At 43.4% G+C, this 20,301-nt stretch overlaps 1 protein-coding gene across 4 annotated transcripts in view; it reads left to right on the top strand.

The window, feature by feature from the left end:
- Positions 1–20,122, top strand: part of NAPEPLD (N-acyl phosphatidylethanolamine phospholipase D) — a 46,926-nt gene extending 26,804 nt beyond the window's left edge. For all 4 annotated transcript variants that reach the window (XM_032306083.1, XM_032306085.1, XM_032306086.1 and 1 more), the window contains exons 3-5: positions 11,920–12,566; positions 15,360–15,474; positions 19,686–20,122. In XM_032306083.1, coding sequence (XP_032161974.1) covers positions 11,920–12,566; positions 15,360–15,474; positions 19,686–19,814 — 891 coding nt within the window. In that variant the 3' untranslated portion in view covers positions 19,815–20,122. The remainder of the gene's footprint in view (positions 1–11,919; positions 12,567–15,359; positions 15,475–19,685) is intronic.
- The last annotated feature ends 179 nt before the right edge of the window (positions 20,123–20,301 follow it).

The raw sequence follows: 20,301 nt of genomic DNA, 5'->3' as shown, positions 1-20,301 counted from the left end.
CTGCACGCTTCCATTCTGGAGTCTCACCCCTGACCTGAGGCCTTTTGCTTTCTCAGTGCTGGCTCTGTTTCCTGCACCCCACTTGTTCCTCTTTCTTGGCTGTGTTCTCATTTTAGAGGAGCACATTCCTAATCTGCTTCCCAAGGAAAGGGTACATGGAAAGTCAGTCTTTTGAGAACTTGCTTTTCTGAAATGTCTCTATTTTTTGTTTTGTTTTGTTTTGTTTTTGCCTTTTTTAAAATTTTTTTTAAAAGATTTTATTTATTTATTTGACAGAGAACACAAGTAGGCAGAGAGGCAGGCAGAGAGAGAGAGAGAGAGAAGCAGGCTCTGCACTGAGCAGAGAGCCCGATGCGGGGCTCGATCCCAGGACCCTGGGATCATGACCTGGGCCGAAGGCAGAGGCTTTAACCTGCTGAGCCACCCAGGCGCCCCTGTTTTTGCCTTTTTAAAAAATTGTAGTTGAACTACATTACATTATGTTTCAGGTGTGCACTGCTGTGATTTGACAGTTTAAACTTCACGCTGTGCTCACTGCAATGGTAGCGCCTGTGTTATTACTGTATCATTGACCGTATTCCCTACATTGTGCCTTTCTTTCCTGTGACTTACTCATTCATAGCCAGAAGCCTGTATCTCCCTGCCCCCTGCACCCATTTTGCTCATCCTCCCAATCCTCTTCCCTCTGACAACGATCAGTTTGTTCTCTGTATTTTTTTTTTTTTTTTAGGTTTTACATATAAGGAAATCATGTGATATTTGCCTTTCTCTGACTTACTTCCCTTAGCATAATACCCTCTAGGTTCATCCCTGTTGTCGTAAATGGCAAGATCTCTTTCCCTTTTAAGGCTGACTGATAATCCATTGTGTATATATATATTCTGCGTTTTCTTTGTCTTTTCATTTCTCAGTGGACACTGGGATTGCTTCCATATGCTGCAGTGAGCATAGGGCTGCATGTATCTTCTCACATTCATGTTTTCATTTTCTTATAAATACTCAATAGTGGAATTACGGGGTTGTGTGATATTTCTGTTTTTAATTTTTTAAACATCTTCCATACTGTTTTCCGCAGTGGCTGCCCCAGTTGACATCACCACCAACAGCATTTATTTGTCATCTTCATTTTAACCATTCTGACAGGTGTCAGGGGATACCTCGTTGTGGTTTGATTTGCATTTCGCTGATCATTATGTTGAGCATATTTTCATGGGTCTGTTGGGATCTGTTTGTCTTTGGAAAAACATCCATTCAGGCCCTCTCCTCATTTAATTGGATTATTTGATTCCCTGGTATTGAGTTGTAGAAGTACTTTATATTTTGGATGTTAACCCTTTATCAGGTATATTATTTGGAAATATCTTCCTTTTCCCATTCCGTAGGTTGCCTTTTCATTTTGTTCATGGTTTCCTTCACTTTTTATTTTGGTTTAGTCCCAATAGTTTATTTTTGCTTTTCTTTCCCTTGCCTGAGGAGATACATCTAGAAAAATGTTGCTAAGGCAGATACCCAAGAGATGACTGCCTATGTTTTGTTCTAGGAGTTATATCTCACATTTAGACCTTCATTCCATTTTGAATTGATTTTTGTGTATAGTATAAGAAGGTCTGGTTTCATTCTTTTGCATGTAGCTGTCCAGTATTCCCAACACCATATGTTGAAGAGACTTTTGTTCCCCCATTTTATATTTTTGCCTCCTTTGTCATAGACCTGGGCCATGTAAGTGTGGGTTTGTTTCTGGGCTCTGTATTCTGTTCTGTTGATCTGTGTATCTGTTTTAGTGCCAGTACCACACTGTTTTGATTACTATAGCTTTGTAGTAGATCTTGAAATCCGGGATTATATTACCAGCTTTGTCCTTCTTTCTCAAGACTGCCGTTGCTACTTGAGGTCTTTGGTGGGCCCATATAAATTTTAGGATGATTTTAGTTTTGTGAAAAATATTATTGGTATTTTGATAGGGATTGCGTTGATGCTGCGGATAGTACAGAAATTGGTTCTTCTGATTCATGAGCACAGAATATGTTTCCCTTTGTGTCATCTTCAGTTTCTTTTATTAGTTTTCAGAGTTCAGGTCTTTCACCTCTTTGGCTAAATATATTCCTAGGTTTTTTATTCTCTTTGTTGCAATTGTAAATGGGATTGTTTTCTTAATTTCTCTTTCTGCTGTGTTGTTAATGACATAGAAACACAACAGATTGCTGTATATCAAGTTTGTATCCTGTAACTCTTCCTTTATTAGTTGTAATACTTTTTTGATGGAGTCTTTAGGTTTTTCTGTATATAGTATCATGTCCTCTGCAAATGGTGGAAGTTTTACTTCTTCATTACCTATTTGGATGCCTTTTCATTTTCTTCTTTGATTGCTGTGGCTAGGACTTGCAGTACTGTGTTGAATAAAAGTGGTGAGAGTGAGTGGCCTTCCTTGTCTTGCTCCTGAACTTAGAGGAAAAGCTCTGTTTTTCATCATTGAGTATAACGTTAGCTCTGGGTTCATCAGATTGGGCCCTATTATAGTCTTGATGTGTGTTCCCTCTAATCCAGGTTTTTGAGAGTTTTTAATCATGATTGGGTATTGAATTTTGTCAAATGCTTTTTCTACATCTATTGAAAGGATCATATGATTTTTATCCTTCATTTTGTTGATGTGGTGTGTCATGTTGATTGATTTGAGGATATTGAAGCATCCTGGGACCCCAGGTATAAATCCCACTTGATAATGGTGAATAATCTTTTTAATGTATTGTTGAACATATTTTATTAATATTTTGTTGAGGATTTTTGTGTTTATTTTCATCAGGGTTATTGGCCTGTAGTTTTCTTTTTTTATAGTATTTTTTTTTGGTGTCAGGGTAATGCTGGCATAATAGAACAGACTTGGAAACTTTCCTTTCTCTTGTGTTTTTGCAGTAGTGTGAGTAAGATTGGGGCACCTAGGTGGCTTAGTCAGTTAAGCGGCTACCTTTCACTTATATCATGACCTCATGGTCCTGGGATTGAACCCTATTTTGGGCTCTCTGCTCAGTCAGCAGTGAGTCTACTTCTCTGTCTCCCTCTGTGATATCTCTCTTGCTTTTTTTCTCTCAAGTAAATAAATAAAATCTTAAAAAAAAAAAATAGATGTTAACTCTTTCTTAAATGTTTGGTAGAATTCATGTGTGAGTCCATGTGGTCCTGGACTTTTGTTTATTGGGAGTTTTTTGATTACCTGTTCAATTTTGTTACCAGTAATTGGTCTGTTCGGATTTTCTATTGTTCCTAATTAAGTTTTAAATTATATGTTTCTAGGAATTTGTCCATTTCTTCTAGGTTATCCAATTTAGTGGCATATAGTTTTTTGTAGTAGTCCCTGTATAATCCTTTTATTTCCATATTCTTCCTTCTCTCTTTTGTGTCTCACTTATTTGTGTTCTATTTGTCTTGATGATTCTGGCTGAAGGTTTGTCAGTTTTGTTTTTCAAAGAACTGCCTCTTGGTTTTCATTGATCTTTTCTATTTCTTTTTTTTTTTTAAACCCTTTTTATTTTTTAAAAGATTTTATTTATTTATTTGACAGAGAGAGAGAGAGGTCACAAGCAGGCAGAGAGGCAGGCAGAGATGTGGGGCTCAATCCCAGGACCCTGAGATCATGACCTGAGCCGAAGGCAGAGGCTTAACCCACAGAGCCATGCTCCCCGGTCTTTTCTATTTCTTTTGTCTTTATTTCCCTTATTTACACTCTGATCTTTATTATTTCCTCCCCTTTACTAGCTTGGGTTTTGTTTGTTCTTTTAGGTATAAGGTTAGATTGTTTGAGATTTGTCTTGTTTCTTGAGATAGTCCCCTATTGCTATAAATGTCCTTATTAAAACTGTTTCCTCTGTGTCCCAAAGATTTTGGGCTGTTGTATTCATTTTCTTTGGTCACTTGTATTTTATTGAATTTCTCTTTGATTTCTTCATGGACCATTGGCTGTTCAGTAGCGTGTTGTTTATCCTCCATGTGTTTGTGTCTTATCCAGTATTTTTTTCTTGGTTTGATTTCTAATTTCATATTGTCATGGTTTGAAAAGATGCATAATATCATTTCTATCTTCTTAAACATATGAAGACTTGTTTTGTGGCCTAACATGTGATCTGTTGTGGACAATGTTCCATGTACCCTTGAAAAGAATGCGTATTGTTTTGGGATGGAATGTTCTGTATAGCTCTCTCTTTAAGTCTATCTGGTCTAATGTGCCATTCAGAGACACTGTTTCCTTATTGATTTTCTTTTTTCTTTTTCTTTTCTTTTTTTTTTTTTTTAAGATTTTATTTATTTATTTGAGACAGAGAGAGAGAGATCACAAGTAGGCTGAGAAGCAGGCAAAGAGGGGTAGCAGGCTCCCTGCCGAGCAGAGAGCCCAATTTGGGGCTCGATCCCAGGACTCTGGGATCATGACCTGAGCCGAAGGCAGAGGCTTAACCCCCTGAGCAACCCAGGTGCCCCTCCTTATTGATTTTTTTCTGGAACATCTATTTATTCATGTAAATGGAATGTTAAAGTCCCCTACTATTAGGGTATTACTGTCAATTTCTCTCATTATGTCTGTAAATATTTGTTTTATGTATTTAGATGCTCCAGTGTTGGGTACGCAGGTATCTGCGATTGACTTCGTAATTATTATGTGATGCCTGTTTTTGTTACTACAGTCTTTCTTTTAAATTCTGTTTTGTCTGATATAAATATTGCTACCCCGACTTTTTCTGCCCCACATTCATCTGTATGGAATGTCTGTTTCCATCCTTTCACTTTCAGTCTGTTACTGTCTTAGGTCTGAAGTGAGTCTCTTGTAGGCCCCGTAGAGATGGGACTTGTTTTTTTATCCATTCTGTCACCCTATGTCTTTTGATTGAAACATTTAGACCATTTACATATAAAGTAATTATTGGTTGGTGAATATACTTATTGTCATTTTATTCTTTGCTTTCTGGTTGTTTTTGTAGTTGTTTCTTCTCATGTTCTCTTGTGGCTGGTCTTCTGCAGTGTTATGTGTGCCTTTCTTTCTCTTTACTTTTTGTATGGGTTTTGGGTTTGTGGTTGGCAGGAGGGTCATATATAACATCCTAAGTCTAGAGCAGTCTCTATTCAGTGACGATCACGTAAGTTAGAACGTGTTCTAGAAGAACTTTCTTTTTACCCCACGCTATGTTTTGTGTTTACGTTGTCCTATTTTACGTCGTCTTATCCATTGTTTCCTTACATCTGATTGAGGCCTCTTCTCTTCCATTTAAAGAAGCCCTTTTAACATTTAGGTGATGGACTACCTTAACTTTTTTTGTCTGGGAAACTCTTTTTTTCTCCCTTTGCATTCTAAATGATAACCTCATGGATAGAGTATTTGGGGTTGTAAGCTTTTTCCTTTTAGTTCTTTGAGTATGCCATGTCACTCCCTTCTGACCTGCAGAGTTTTTGCTGTGAAATCAGCTGATAGCCTTATGAGGTTTATCTTTTATGTAAATTTTCATTTTTGTCTTGCTGTTTTAGCAATTCTTCATCTTTACCTTTGACATTTTAATCATGTGTTCTGTGGACCTTGGGTTCATCTTTTTTGGGATTTGCTGTGCCTCCTGAACTTGGATGTCTGTTTTCTTCCCAAGGTTAGGGAGGTTTTCAGCCATTATTTCTTCAAATAAGTTCTCTTTCTCTTCTCCTTCTGGAACCCCTCATAGGGGAATGTTTCCTTGATGTTGTCCATGTGATACCTTAACCTATCCTCATTTTTAAAAATTCTTTTATTTTGCTTTTCAACTTGTGTGCTTTCCGTTGCCTTGTCTTCCAGATTATTGATGTGTTTTTCTACATCTGCTAATTTTCCCTCGATTTCCTCTAGTGTATTTTTTATTTCGTTTGTTGTTCTTTAACTTGGATTGCTTTCGGTTTTATGTTTTCTGTTTGTTGACGTGCTCAGTGAGTCCCTGCACTCTTCTCCCCAGTTCAGTGGACACCCCTACCATCATTATTTGGAGTCTTTCTTGGGCATGTTGCTTATCTCTGTTTCATTTAGATCTTTTTCTGTATTTCATTGTTCTGTTCCTTTCTTTTCCTTTCCTTTTTCCTTCCTTCCTTCCATTCACATTCTGACAGATTTCCTCAATCTATTTGTTTCATTTTAATTTTATTTTAAATTTTTAAGATTTTATTTACTGAGAAAGAGCACAAGCAGAGAGGAGGGGCAGGAGAAGGAAAAGCAGACTCACTGAGCCCAGTGACTCGATCCCAGGACCAACTGAGCCAAAGGTGGATGCTTAACTGACTGAGCCACCCAGGTGCCCCGTTTGTTTCTTTTTTTCTTTTTTTAAAATTTTTATTTATTTGCCTGAGAGAGAATAGGCAGAGAGGCAGGCAGAGGAGGAAGCAGACTCCCTGCGGAGCAGAGAGCCCCATATGGGGCTTGATTCCAGGACCCTGGGATCATGACCTGAGCCAAAGGCAGAGGCTTTAACCCACTGAGCCACCCGGGTGCCCCTAATTTTTTTTTTAAAAGATTTTATTTATTTGTTTGACAGAGAGACAGCGAGAGAGGGAACACAAGCAGGGGGTGTGGCAGAGGGAGAAACAGTTTTCCTGTGGAGCAGGAAGCCCAGTGTGGGACTTGATCCCAGGGCCCTGCGAGTTGTTAAGGCAGACACTTAACAACTGAGCAACCCAGGCGCCCTTGTTTGTTTCATTTTTAACACTTAAGTATGTGTCTCAGAGTTTTAAGGGGTGGATGAAAATGTCACAATCTGAAATTTTTTTTTAAAGATTATTTATTTGTTTATTCTTTGTATTTTCCTGTATTTTGCAGATATTTTATGAAGGGTATTTTATTTTATAATCAAGGAGAAGTTTAAAAATATTAAGCCATTTCAATGGATCTGGTACTTCTAATACAGATAGCATGGCAAAAATATAAAACATTAACATTAAAATTAATTACATTGGAGGTATTTTGGTAACAAGCACAGTCTCTATTCACTGTTAACATGATATTGTCAAAATAAATATGAAAAAGTCTTTTTTTAAATCTGAATTGCAAAGTATAGCTGTGAGTATCCTCAGTAAAAATATGCTTTCAGGTGGAAGAAAAGGCTTAACTCAAGTCTTTTAATGTGATTTTTTTTTTTTTTTAAGAAAATGATTTTAGCAGGTTTACATCAAATCTTTCTCTTCTGTCTCCTGCACATATATACTCTAAAAATAATAAGTATATTAATAGGAATATGGGTTTCATTGTTTTAAGTTATGCCGTGGAGAGAATTATGGTTTAATGAAAAGTAGGGACTTTAGAGCCAGGAAGGCCTTGATTCCACTCCTGATTGAGCATGCATTTGCTGTGTGACCCCAGCAAGTTTCTTAGTGACCCTCCCCCTTGGTCTGGGTATCTATAAAATGGCAGTGACATCTGATTCACAGAGTTAGATGACAGAACCCACTTCCAGTGTCTGGCAAAGAACAGTTGTGGAATGCACGGTAGGATTTTTCCAGTTCCCCAAGAAACGTAAACATTAACTAGTGTCCGCATTAACTATGGGCCCAGGGATTTTCCCATTTGCGGCTTTAAAAAGAGGAAGGCCAGCCAAGAAAAGTCCTGACCTGTAAAGAAAAATGTCAAGTGAGTACTTGGTTTTTTCAACTAAACAAGAATTTCTCTATCCCTAATCTACGTGCTTTTGTAAAATTTTATTTATTTACTTTATTTATGTATTTATTTTAAAGATTTTATTTATTTATTTGACAAACAGAGATCACAAGTAGGCAGAGAGGCAGGCAGAGAGAGAGGAGGAAGCAGGCTCCCTGCCAAGCAGGGCGCCCGATGCAGGGGCTGATCCCAGGACCCTGGGATCATGACCTGAGCCAAAGGCAGGGGCCTTACCCACTGAACCACCCAGGCGCCCCTAAAATTTTATTTTTTTAAATAATCTCTGCACCCACCAGTGGGCTTGAACGTACGACCCCGAGATGGAGTCGTGAGTTCCATCAAATGAGCCAGCTGAGTGCCCCTCTGCGTGCTTTTTCAGACTCTGAGGATCAAAAGGACAAAGTTATTTTGTCTTTTTTGGAATCTCAGTTATAGACTGTTTCTTTGCGTTTTAGGGGACAGTGGTGCTAGAGATCAGATTCTTTAAAATAAGGTGTTCTTTTGTGATGGGCTTAGAAACAAACCGCATGCAGGAGGAAACATGAAGGTATGGTTGCTTAGTTCAGATGTGTTGTCAGTACTTGGCCTTTTAAAAATAGCTTTGTTGAGCTTTAATTCACACACTCTACAGTTGTAGTGGTTTTCAGGGCATTCAGAGCTGTGCAGCCTTTCCCACAGAGAAACCCCATGTCCTTAGTCATCAGCTCCCAAATTCTCTTGCCGCAGCCCCTGGAAAATCACCCGTCTACCTTCTGTCTCTATGGATTTGTCTCTTGTGGACATTTCCTATAGATAGGATCATACATATGTGGTCCTTGGTGACTGGCTTCTTTTTGCGCTTTTCCCTGTTAATCCTTTGTTTGGAGAGTAGCGGAGGCTGCCAGGAGCTCTCTGCCATGGGTTTTGTTACCTCCCACCAGTCTGCAGGTCATGGGAGACTGGGAACTTCAAGTGGCTTTTAAAATTAGAGCAAAAAGAAAGTGCAAATGTTTTCAGGGAATTTTGTTATGGATATTTTGATGCCCTTTTAACACATGATGTTGCTAAAGATTTTTAAAATGGTTTTAATAATCTAATCCAAGCTCCACCTGTTCAAAAAATATAATTTGATGAGTTTTGCCTTATTTATATACCCATGAAATGGTCACTGGAATCAGGATAAGGTACATTAGCTGCCCTCTCCAAAAGTTGCCTTGTATCCTCAGGGGAGAATAAGAGGCAGATTACTATCAGATCCTTGGACTGTTACTTGTTTTCTAGAAAAATATGTATTAAATGAGATCATACTTAGGAGTCAGTGGTGCAAGGCAGTAAGTGTGAAGGCCCGCCGTGACCTTGCGTGTGTGCCATCATAGTTTTCTCCCCTGTAAGTGGATGTAGTTAATAGGAGCTGTACCTCCAGTTATAGGTGTACCAGATGCAACGTTATTTATTTAATTCCCTCCCTCTCCCCTCCTCCACTGTTAAAAGGATACCACGGAACATTCGTTCTTGTTCACTAACCCTAACTACCAACTTTGAAAACCGATTGGAAAAATTTACTCTCATTCATCCAACACATTTTATTGAGCAAGTGATGTGTTCGTCACTGCCCCGTGCACGGGGTGCTGTGGCTGATTCCAAGTTGAGTGAGACATGAGATACGTCCTTTATACACTCAGCCAGGGTTTGGGCAGAATGTCCACGGGCTGGTGCATGAACAAAATGGCATGGAGGGTGAGTGGTTGGAGTGATTGTCCCTGTCGAGAACCCCGTGTTGGCCCCATGAAGCGTACACAGTTCGATTATGGTCTCCATGGGATTAGAGAGAGGGCATTTGAATCTGAGAAGCGGGATCAGTATAGTGGGGGGCTCTCAAGCAGGCCCCGTGTAGGTGGGGCACCGTCTGCAGGAGTTGGGTGAAACACTGCTGGAAGGGAAAACGGGGGAGTCCACCGGCGGGCGTCCGGCGGGGCTGAGGCGGTGAGTCGGGTTTTGATCATCAGTAGAGTCGAGTCTGTGAAGCTGTTCTAGGTGGGGAGAGTGGTACTCTGGAAGTAGGCTGCTTTTGAGGTGGCTCTTGGGTAGGGATTGAGTTTGACAGGAAGACAGTCGAGCATTGAGGAAGACTTTAATGTGTCCGGGTAGTATTCAGGATCTTAACTAGATTAGTGACTATGAGAAAGGAAACCAGTAAAAACGTCGAAGTTGGTGTCTGACTGGTCATCGGGGTGCGATTTCTTTTCCCATCTAGAATACAGTGGGCTTACAGTGTGCTACTGCTGATATGGTCCCCACAATAGCGAAGTATAGGTACGACTGTACCTATTTTTCAGATGAGGAGACTAAGGCGTAGAGTGGCTAAGAGGCGTCTTTGTCGTCCTCCACTTCTGCTGCTCCTGCTCTTCCTCCATCATGGGCCTTTTCCCACTCACACAGTCTGTGACTGCTCGGCTCTCTTCCCTCTCTGGCCTGTCTCACTCCTGTCTCCGTTGTTTGGTCTTCATCTGTCACCGCAGCTCTTGTGACGCATGCCGGGTCATCATTTGCACTCTAAAAGTGTTTCCTCTAAACCTAAATTGGGATAAGCCTTTTTCTTTCTTTTTTTTAAAAATTCATTTATTAGCGTGCGTGTATGTGCACGCACGAGTTGGGGGAGGGGCAGAGGGAGAGAATCGCGAGCAGACTCCTGGCTGAGCTCAGAGCCAGAAGCTGGGCTCGATCTCACAACCCTGAGATCAAGCCCTGAGCCGAAATCAAGAATTGGACACTTAGCTGACTGAGCCAGCCAGGCACTGCCTCCCTCCCCCGCTTTTAAGATGCTTCCTGTCCCTGGGTAGCATTCAAGGCCCTGGCTGTGTTCTTATCCTTTATAGATTGTCCCGTGCCCCTGAATGCCACATTCCTGTTAGGCTCTGGGCCTTTGCTTGGGCATTTTCTCCACCTGAAATGACTTCCTTTCCTCCGCATCATGAACTTCTCATCAGTTCTGCAGCAGCTCACACAGGTTACCGTGTCCCTGATGCCTTTGGCAACCCGGCTCTTCATTCCTTCTTCCTGGGCTGTAGCTCGTCTTGTCTTCTCCTTAATTATCCAATACCAGACTCTTCAAAATTGATGTGCAGCAACTTAGGAAAATAGATGTAGGAATAAAAATCAGATCGAACACAGAAGAGCACACAGACTCTTAGGGCAGAGAAGAGAAGCCGCAATTAAGAAACGTGCACCATCGTGCCAGGCAGCACCGGCAGGAGACTTACCCCTGCTTCCCAGCCCAAGCACAGAGCAGAGCAGACACTGGTAAGAGTTTCCCAGTGGCAGTCAAATGAATAAAGCCAGTTACTCTGGAGAAGAGCTTGTTCTGTTACTGAGGCTTGAAAGAAATGTTTCTGGGGTGGGTGAGAAGTGGGGAAGGAGGTTGGAGCTGTAGCGTCCCTCCAGCACGAGGACGGCCGGTTCACGCAGCATCTGCCTGTAAGAGAGTTCGATCCGGCTGTAGAGCAGATCGCCAAAGCACAATTCAGAAAGCACTAATACAAGCCAGGACTGTGATCCCAAAACAGAGCCGCTTCTTGTTCTCCCTTAATCCGAGGAGAAAATGTAGACCAACTAAACGAATTAATGCTTCTGTTTTGTGTCTTTAGCATTTTTACATCTCTTTACACCCCAAAAGCAATCCCTTCATAGGCAGGGACCACAATTTGCTGTGGCTTGCTGGGTGGTGGAAAGCCTTGAGGGTGAGGAATGGGGCGAGCCCTCTGTACAGGGGCCGGGTAGGGGTGGGGGTCACCGGGGTATCAGCACCGCACTCTGCTCTGAGCTCTGTGTGCTTAGAAAGTCCGATTCTTATCTGAGCTACAAGATCTGCCAAGAAATGGCTGTGAGTTCTGTTGACCATCCAGGCTGAGCTGCTTCTGAGACCGGTGTTCACAGCAAAGGCACCGGCCACGTGAAGGGGCGATGGCAGAGTGACCACGGCTCGGCCAGCTCGGCTTCCAGCACCTATGGGAGAGAGCTTTTCAGAAGGTTAATACATTCAGCGGTGCTCAGAATGGCCAATTTAATTTTCCCTTTGTCTCCAGCATTTGGGACTGAGACCTTATACTATCATGATTTTATGGAGTCAGATTCAGAAAGAAATGTGCATTTTTAAGCAATAAGCAAAAATAGCACATTTACTGAATGAGGTCAGTTCTCTCCCAAATAGCCCTTCTCTCTCTGATTTATGTCAAACTCTGTTCTGACGTACCTTTTTCTAACCCCCTCCAACAGCTGCTTTTCTTTCTCTCTCTGCATAGGAACTTGATAAAGAGCTCCCGGTGCTGAAGCCATATTTTATCGACGAGCCCCAGGAGGCCGGCGTGCGGGAGGCCGGCCTGCGGGTCACGTGGCTGGGACACGCCACGGTGATGGTGGAAATGGACGAGCTCATCTTCCTCACCGACCCCGTCTTCAGCTCTCGCGCGTCACCGTCACAGCGCGTGGGTCCCAAGCGGTTCCGCCGCGCGCCCTGCACCGTGAGCGAACTGCCCCCGATAGACGCGGTCCTCATCAGCCACAACCACTACGACCACCTGGACTACAACTCCGTCCTCGCCCTGAACGAGCGCTTCGGCCCGGAGCTGCGGTGGTTCGTTCCTCTGGGCCTCCTCGACTGGATGCAGAAGTGCGGCTGTGAGAACGTGATCGAGCTGGACTGGTGGGAGGAGAACTGTGTCCCCGGCCACGATCAGGTCACCTTTGTCTTCACCCCTTCACAGCACTGGTGTAAAAGGACTCTCATGGATGACAACAAGGTTCTGTGGGGCAGCTGGTCTGTCTTGGGGCCCTGGAGTCGGTTTTTTTTCGCAGGAGACACTGGTTATTGCCCGGCTTTCGAAGAGATAGGAAAACGGTTTGGCCCCTTTGACCTCGCGGCTATTCCCATCGGCGCGTATGAACCCAGGTGTGTGGGGGCCCCCGGGGAGGCAGCCCTGCTCCGTGACGGGTGGCCTGACTCTAAAGGAGTTTTGAATTCGGGATAATTTGGGGTATCGTTTGTGATTTTAATGGTGGACGTTTGTTACTGGCGGTGATTTCGGAGGTTGGTGGGTCAGATTCAGTTCTTGTCAAGTATCTCAGTCCGTCATACCTGTTACGTGATGACTCAGAATCCGAGATCCTGTCGCCAGGAAAGCTGGACCGAGGGTTAAAGAATTGCTGCAGCCTAGCTGCAAGTTCAGGTACAGTTCTGACTTGGGTTAAACTGATCAGCCAGTCAGCAAAGCTAAGCCGGCTCTTGTTCGTCACGTGGGGAAGGAACTCTCTGCAACCACCTTCCGCTCCACGTCCCGTGAGCCCGTCCCCAGGCGGTAGCTCTCCTGCCCTGGGCAGAGAACAAGCGAGGAATCCGAGCAGTGAGTCCCTTGCACTGGTCCCGTGTCCCTCAGTGTGGCTGTTCCCGCTGTACCCGCCTTGCCCGCAGTCAGAGCGGTTGAAGGTCACAGGGCACTGGAGACCCAGGAGACCTGGCCCTGCCTGTGCTTTCCTTCATATTGTCCGGCTCAGGGAAAGAGAGGTGATTTCAGAGAATGCAGCCCGATTTCAGCGAACGCTGGGTGACAGGTACCAGTTAAGAGAAAATAAACACCAATAGTAGAAGAAATGTCTTCTTTCCTGCAGTACAGGCACAGATACAGAATTGTATGTAGGATGGCGTTTAATTTCGGCAATCCCACAAGCAGGAGAAACACTAACTCAAAAATGAATTGTGCAAATCTGATTATTTCCATCTGATTTTGTTGTATTTAACTTTTAAAGCTCACTAAAACCATTTCTTCACTGTTTATTAAGGCTTTTTTCTTTTTTTTTTTCCCTAGTGTCTTTAAGGCGCTAGATATTTCTACCCTATTTTTAAAAATTACTATGAATCACTTGTCTTTGAACTTTGGTTTTCCACTTCTTTTTAAAAAAATTTTTAAGATTTTATTTATTTGACAGACACAGTGAGAGAGGGAACACAAGCAGAGGGACTTGGAGAGAAGTCCAAGTCCCTTGGAGAGGAACTTGGAGAGGCTCCTTGCTGAGCAGGGAGCCCGATGTGGGGGTTGATCCCAGGACCCTGGGATCATGACCTGAGCGGAAGGCAGATGCTTAACCAACTGAGCCACTCAGGCACCCCTCAGGGTATTCTTAATATATTAGAATACCTTATTTGTAATTCTGAAGATTTTTCCTGTGTCACAATATATAAGGATCCCATATACGTGATGGTATATTGTGTACAGATTCACTATACAAATTCCCTCACAGAATTCCCCCTTCCTGCTTGCATTGCAGCTGTCCTGTTAACTAAGTTGGGAGAGGCCAGCAGCACAGTATTTGCTCTAAGAATTAGGCTGTGTAGCTTCTGCTGCATGATCCATCTCTCTGGTCAGTACTAACAGTTTTAGAACTAAGGTTCCCAGCACAGTTTCAATACTCTCTGAATGTACAATGATTACCCCCAAGCAGTTTTCAGTAGTATCCCTGTGGGGATCTGTCACCAGATATTCTATGCAAGCTGGTAAGAAGTTCTGTTTTGCGTTTTGTTGTTGTTTAAGTAAGGTCTATGCCCAACATGGGGCTTGAACTCATGTCCCCAAAATAGAGAGTCACATGTTCCACCGACTGAGCCAGCCAAGTGCCCCAGGATGTTGTTTTTAACTTTCACACCAAAATAAAAATTCTGAATTTATGTCAGATAGACATGAAGGGTAGAAAGGAGTATGTCCATCGCTTTGATTGGCTATAGGAGTTTAAAGAAAAAAAAATCAGTAGAAACACCAAAAGCTGTTTGCATTTTGCCTGGGATCCGAGAGTCAGGAGGCAGGACAGAACCATGCTTCTCTGACCCGCTGTTGAGTAGAACACAGTGGCTTTGTTTCCAGCCTCCCAGGGGGCTCAGCAGCTCCCAACAGTAAATAACAACCCTTTAGCTGTTGCCGATGAACTTGTCTGTGGTGTGTTCTGTGAAACACAGAAGCACCTGTCGAGTCCAGGTCCGTGAGTCTCGATGCAGCAGAGCTGGGAGCCGAAGGCCTGAGCTCCACACACCCAGCAGGGGTAGAGCTGGGGTCTCCGTGCAGGCCCCAGCCTCCTGGGCCCTGCCCTCCCCAGACTTCGGGCAGCCTCACACTGTCTCCACGCACTCCCCGTAGCCCCCCGCAGGTACTCTCCCTCTAAATCCTACACCTCACTGTTCAGTATGGTGTATGGTGTTTAAATAACATCCTTGCATAGCCACTGATTTTTTTTTTTTTTTCTCCCAGTCTTTAAATATCCTACACTAATTTTTGTTTGCTTTTTGCTTTAGCAAGCTAAAAAAACAATGGTTTCAGCAAGTTTATTCAGGTTATCCTGAATCACGCTTTTGGCTTCTAGCTCTTGACCCATTAGTTTCTTTGATTCATACCAGGATTGCAAAGACTCTGCTTCTTTAAGAGTAGAACGTACCTTCAGAATAAATGGTCAGTAAAATCAAATGCTCGTGAAATGACATCTTAGCTTGCAAAGGGGAGCTTTGCTTGAGACTTAGCAAGTGTGTGGCAATTTAAGATCTTTGCTTATTTTGTCTTCCAGCAGAAAAGTGGACTTAAAAGAGATGGCTTTTGCCTTTCTCAGTCCTGTGAAGAACGTTTCAAGGCTGATTAAATGAAGCAGTAATTAGAATTGAGGGTGTATTCCAAAGGCCAGAATTAATAAATTGCTGTTTTATCAGGTGGTTTATGAAATACCAGCACGTAGACCCGGAAGAAGCTGTGAGGATTCACATTGACGTTCAGACAAGGAAATCTGTGGCAATTCACTGGGGAACTTTTGCCTTAGCAAATGAGGTGAGTCTGATCATGGTAAACATCACTTTGGTTATGAGCTTGACCTGAGAGGGTTCCAGTGTCCGCTCCCCCTGCAGTGAGCTCAGAGGCCAGACTGGCATCACACTTGCGCAGCCCTCTCATGTAGTAAGGGGATCGATCACACTAGCTGGTAAAACGGTATTTATATACAGCGAGAAAATCTCCTTACATGCTGTGCTTTGGGCTTATTTCTGTCACTGAAGCATGTGTTTATAGAACCAAACGTGTATAGTCTTGGAAATAGAAAAATGAACCGTCATGTTCCACACCCCCCCGCCCCCGCCTGCCACCGCCTCAAAGGGGCTTTTGTTCTAGCAGAAGGTGTAAGGGGGTGTAATTCTCAAACAGGCGTGGAAAGAAGTGCTTCACTGTGGGACAAAGTGGTCTCACGAGTCATGGACTGTTAGTGATTTGGAAGGATCAGGGAGGGAGGGCTTCCTGGAAGAGGGGACATCTGAACTTCCCTGTGAGAAGGCAAGGTAGGAAGGCATTTCAAGAGGAGAAAGGGGCAGAGCATAGGATTGGAGGCAGCAAGCAAAGGAGAATGGTGAGGAAGTAGTTGAGTCAGAGTATGGATGTGACATGGAGGGCCATACGGGAAGTGAGGCTGGACAGCTTAGAACTTTTTAGGAGTACGTTATTTATTCAGGAAGCAGTGACGGGGGTGCTGTGTGCCAGGTGGTGGGATAAATGGTGGTTTTATTCCTAGACTAACGCAGAAGAGCTGATTTTTTCCGTAAGGTAGGTGAGTCCTAGAACTCTGCTATTAACCAAGGTTCTGGGATCACGTAGAGGGATAGCAAAACGTTTTCTCCTTTCCTGGATTCGGGTCCTACCCTATGCAAAATTTAGAAATGGATGGTTGAACTTGGCATCTTCTCCTTTGCTTTGTGTAGCCTCTTCCTCATCCCAGGGCCGCGTTGCAGGAACCCCGTGTTTTCAGGCTGTTGAAGGAAATACCTCTGCTCTATTTCTGGCCTGTCCACCCTCTCCAGCCCCAAGTCCAAATTCCCACCCCGTGATATAGCATCCCTGAGCCAGGCGCTCTCGGGGAGCCAGTGAATGAATGACCCCAGGGCCAGGGAGAATGAATGAGAACAAGAGTGCCTGCATGTATGTGAAGGGGAAATTTGATGCTGGTTTCCTGTGGCTGTACCGTACTATTCAGTGGCTTTCTTATCCCATAGATGTAGCTCATGCGTGTAGATCTAGGTACACGTGTCTATATATGATCTACAGAGAGACTTAGATAAAGTCCCACTATTTTATTACATCTGTTCAAAGAAAAAGATCAAGGATGACTCCTAGATTTTTAAATGAAGAGCGTGACTATCTTCCCAATTTCTTTCCTGAGATGAGGAAGATGAGAAGATAGAAACCACCATCTTCAAGAGTTAGTGGTATTCAGCCTCCCAGGAATTCTTCCCGTTAAAAATCTAACCACCATCTTTATTTCTTAATGAAACCTGTAACAAATTCATTAATCTTAGCAATTCAGAATATGTTCACACTTTGCATTAGATGCATAAACTGGGCAACTCTGAATTTGTTAAATTATAAAGAATTTTTGGATATTTACCCTATGAGTAAACACTTTAACGTGATTTGCATAGAGGTAGTTCTAATAGCTACTTACTGTAACAGCAGACTGAGGATGTCCTTCACCTGGCAACACTTAAAAAGTTGTATACATGGCAACATCTAGTCTGTGTCAGCAATTATGAGTGGGATTTCTACGTGATGTTTTTAAGCACTAAGACTTTTAAAAACTCACTAGTTTTGGTGGAACCTAATTTCAGGCATCACGTGAGCTAGGTTATGTCTGGGCGGGTTGATGAATGGGGCGAGTGCTGGGCACTTCCTCTGCCTCTCCACTCCTCTCATCTGCTGTCTTGCTGGATTCATACCTGCTGTTTGGCCGTGGGGCATTTTTACCTCACTTGTGGGACTAAAGTGTTTGGACAATGAGATTGCCACCAGTCACTCGGAAGGCTTTCTTGCCTTCTTCTAGGGTTACCTTCTCAATGGCCAAAACAGCCAACAATTGACCCGTGAAGAAACTCAGAAGGCAACATCAAAATCCACACTAAATTAGAGCCTATTACTAAAGTGTTGAGCAAAGAAACAATTAGTGTAGGGTGATTGTGTCAGTGTGTTTTTGGCCAAGACTTGTAGAGCACTCGGGTGTGTGTGTATTGCAGGGGGGCAGGGATGGTGCAACTTAACGAAGCAAGTCATTTTTCAGTGGGAAAGAATTTCATTTTTGAATCTCTTATACTAACAATTTTATAAGGGAAATATTTAGACTTAAAGCTGTTAAAGTTACACTTTATTGGGAATATTAGCAATTTCCTCCATGATGCAGAAGCCAGTGAGGGAGGAGAAAAGGTCATGTCGCTAATACGGATTAGCCAACCTGTGTGTCTTACACCTAGTACATCGCTGGCTGTCTCTTTGAGGTCACCATGTCCCCATCCCCCACCCCCGAAGCAGGGAGTGCCCTCTGACCCCATCTGTGGGCCTCATCTCTAGTGGGTCACTCCCTTGATTGGGTGTATCTTTGGTCTTAGGGCCATTGGTCCACTGTACCTTAATCCATGTTTCTTTCTCCATAATCCATGCTTATATATCCAACTCCCTGCTTGCCATCTCCACTTGGATGTCCATCAGGTACTAAAAACTTGAGTTCTGATCCCTCAAACTTGCTTCTTTTACATCTCGGAACATGGTCCTAGTTACTCAGATCAAAACCTGGACTTTTCTCCTGTCTCCCATCCTGTTCACCCCGCATGCAGTCAACTCAAACTTCAGCATACATAAGTAATCTCTCCCTGCAACATGGGGCTTGAATACATGACCCCAAGATCAAGTGAGTTGCATGTTCTACTAACTGAGCCAGCCAGGTGCACCCACCCCCAGAGTATTTCACACTTGGACTACTTTTCACTACTTGCACTGTCACCACTTTGCCCCTTCCCATCTGTTCTCAGCACTCTCAAAGGCAATGACCTTTATGCCTTGACTCCAGTCAGTAGCTTCCCTCCCACTCATCTCCCCCAACTGTCGTCCTCTGCCAAGTCTTGGGTCAAACACTGCCTTCTCATAGAGGATCTCTTAACCTGCTTTTAACCTGTGGTATGTAAAATTAAACCTCCATCCCCAGTGCTTATCACCCCTCCCTCTCTCTCCCCACATTGTGTTACGCAGTGTGATAACATCTTACCTGTTTCTTAGCATTCCCATATCGCTCTGGGAGTAGACGGATGCTGGCTACTCCAGATCAGCGCTCCGAGGTCAGATGTTGTCTGACAGGTGGAAGCAGACCCATCACTGTCCATGGGATCAGAGATAGATTTTTTTATTCCTATTTTATACTTCTCATTTTACAGCTTTTCTAGTTGAAATTGAGAAAAGAAGAACCTCGGGATAAAGGAGAAGGGGAAACGACTAAGTTTGACCTGTCTTAGCTCTGTCCTCTGGGTCCTCCTCGTATGCTGGAGACTAGAGCTCTCGTCGATGCCTGGCTGGCGGTTTGAGGGGAATGACCGTCTGTGAGCCAGAAATCTTTTTTCTCCCGAGTTTGCTTACACATACGCACTCTGACTTATATAACCTAAGCTTCTGTCCTCTTCAAAGATCTTGGTAGCATCTCATTCTGTAATACTGTCTTTGGTATTGATTCCATTTAGGCTGGAATTTCATGTAGTGAAGCCGTGACCGGATGTCGTGCAGTCTAGTATGTTCAGTCTAGGCTGGCACCACATTTGACTTTCATGGTACTTGGACAGATAAGTTTGGTATTTCTGCTGGCCGAAGTGATGACTCTAGATCAGAAACTGTGATGGACTCATCTGCTGCTTGAATGAAAAGGATGTTAAGGAGGCATATGTTGATCATTTTATTATTTTTTATTTTTTTTAAAGATTATATTTACCCATTTGACAGAGATCACAAGTAGGCAGAGAGAGAGGAGGAAGCAGGCTCCCCGCTGAGCAGAGAGCCCGACTCAGGGCTCGATCCCAGGACCCTGAGATCATGACCTGAGCTGAAGGCAGAGGCTTTAACCCACTGAGACAGCCAGGTGCCCCCATATGTTGGTCATTTTAGTTTCAACTCTTGAAATATCCCTCAAATGTATGCATGGTTAATCCTTTTCCATTCCTCCCCTCCCCTCGTCTGCCCTTTGCCAGCATTACTTGGAGCCCCCAGTGAAGCTGAGCGAGGCTCTAGGAAGATACGGACTTAAGACGGAAGATTTTTTTGTCTTGAAGCATGGAGAATCCAGATACCTCAATACTGATGAGGACAACTCTGAATAAATGTGAGCGCAGGAGCCGTCAGTGATGAAGGTATCTGCAAAGCTCAGACGGACTCACAAATGCATGAACACGAGGATTTCCGACACTTAGGAAACAACTTCGACGAGTTAGTGTTCTGTTTCGCGTGGTAACTTGCTTGCTGCTCTGCCTGCCAATCCTTACAGAGAAGCAGGAGTTCCGAGGTGGGTTATTTACACAGCGGATTGGCAAAGGGGAATTAAAACCCTCTGAATAATGTAAGCATTGCAATGGAATTCTTTTTAATATTATAGTGTAATGGTAGAAGTCGGATGTTATGAAAATGGATTTTAAGGTCTCATTTCTGTTCTTCTGGTTAAGGGCCTCCTACAAGGTGAGTCTAATGAGACGGTTTCACAGGCTGCACACCTAAACCCGTTTTCTATTCACATTAGAGGACGTGAGGACACCGCCACCCACACGCTTACAGCAGCCCTCCCTGCTCGGTCACATGAGCTTATATAAATGC

The sequence above is a fragment of the Mustela erminea genome, chromosome 11 (genome assembly GCF_009829155.1).
Source record: "Mustela erminea isolate mMusErm1 chromosome 11, mMusErm1.Pri, whole genome shotgun sequence".
Classification (NCBI taxonomy): Eukaryota; Metazoa; Chordata; class Mammalia; order Carnivora; family Mustelidae; genus Mustela; species Mustela erminea.
The sequence above is the reverse complement of the archived record's forward strand: the minus strand, read 5'-3'. Positions and strand labels throughout refer to the sequence as shown.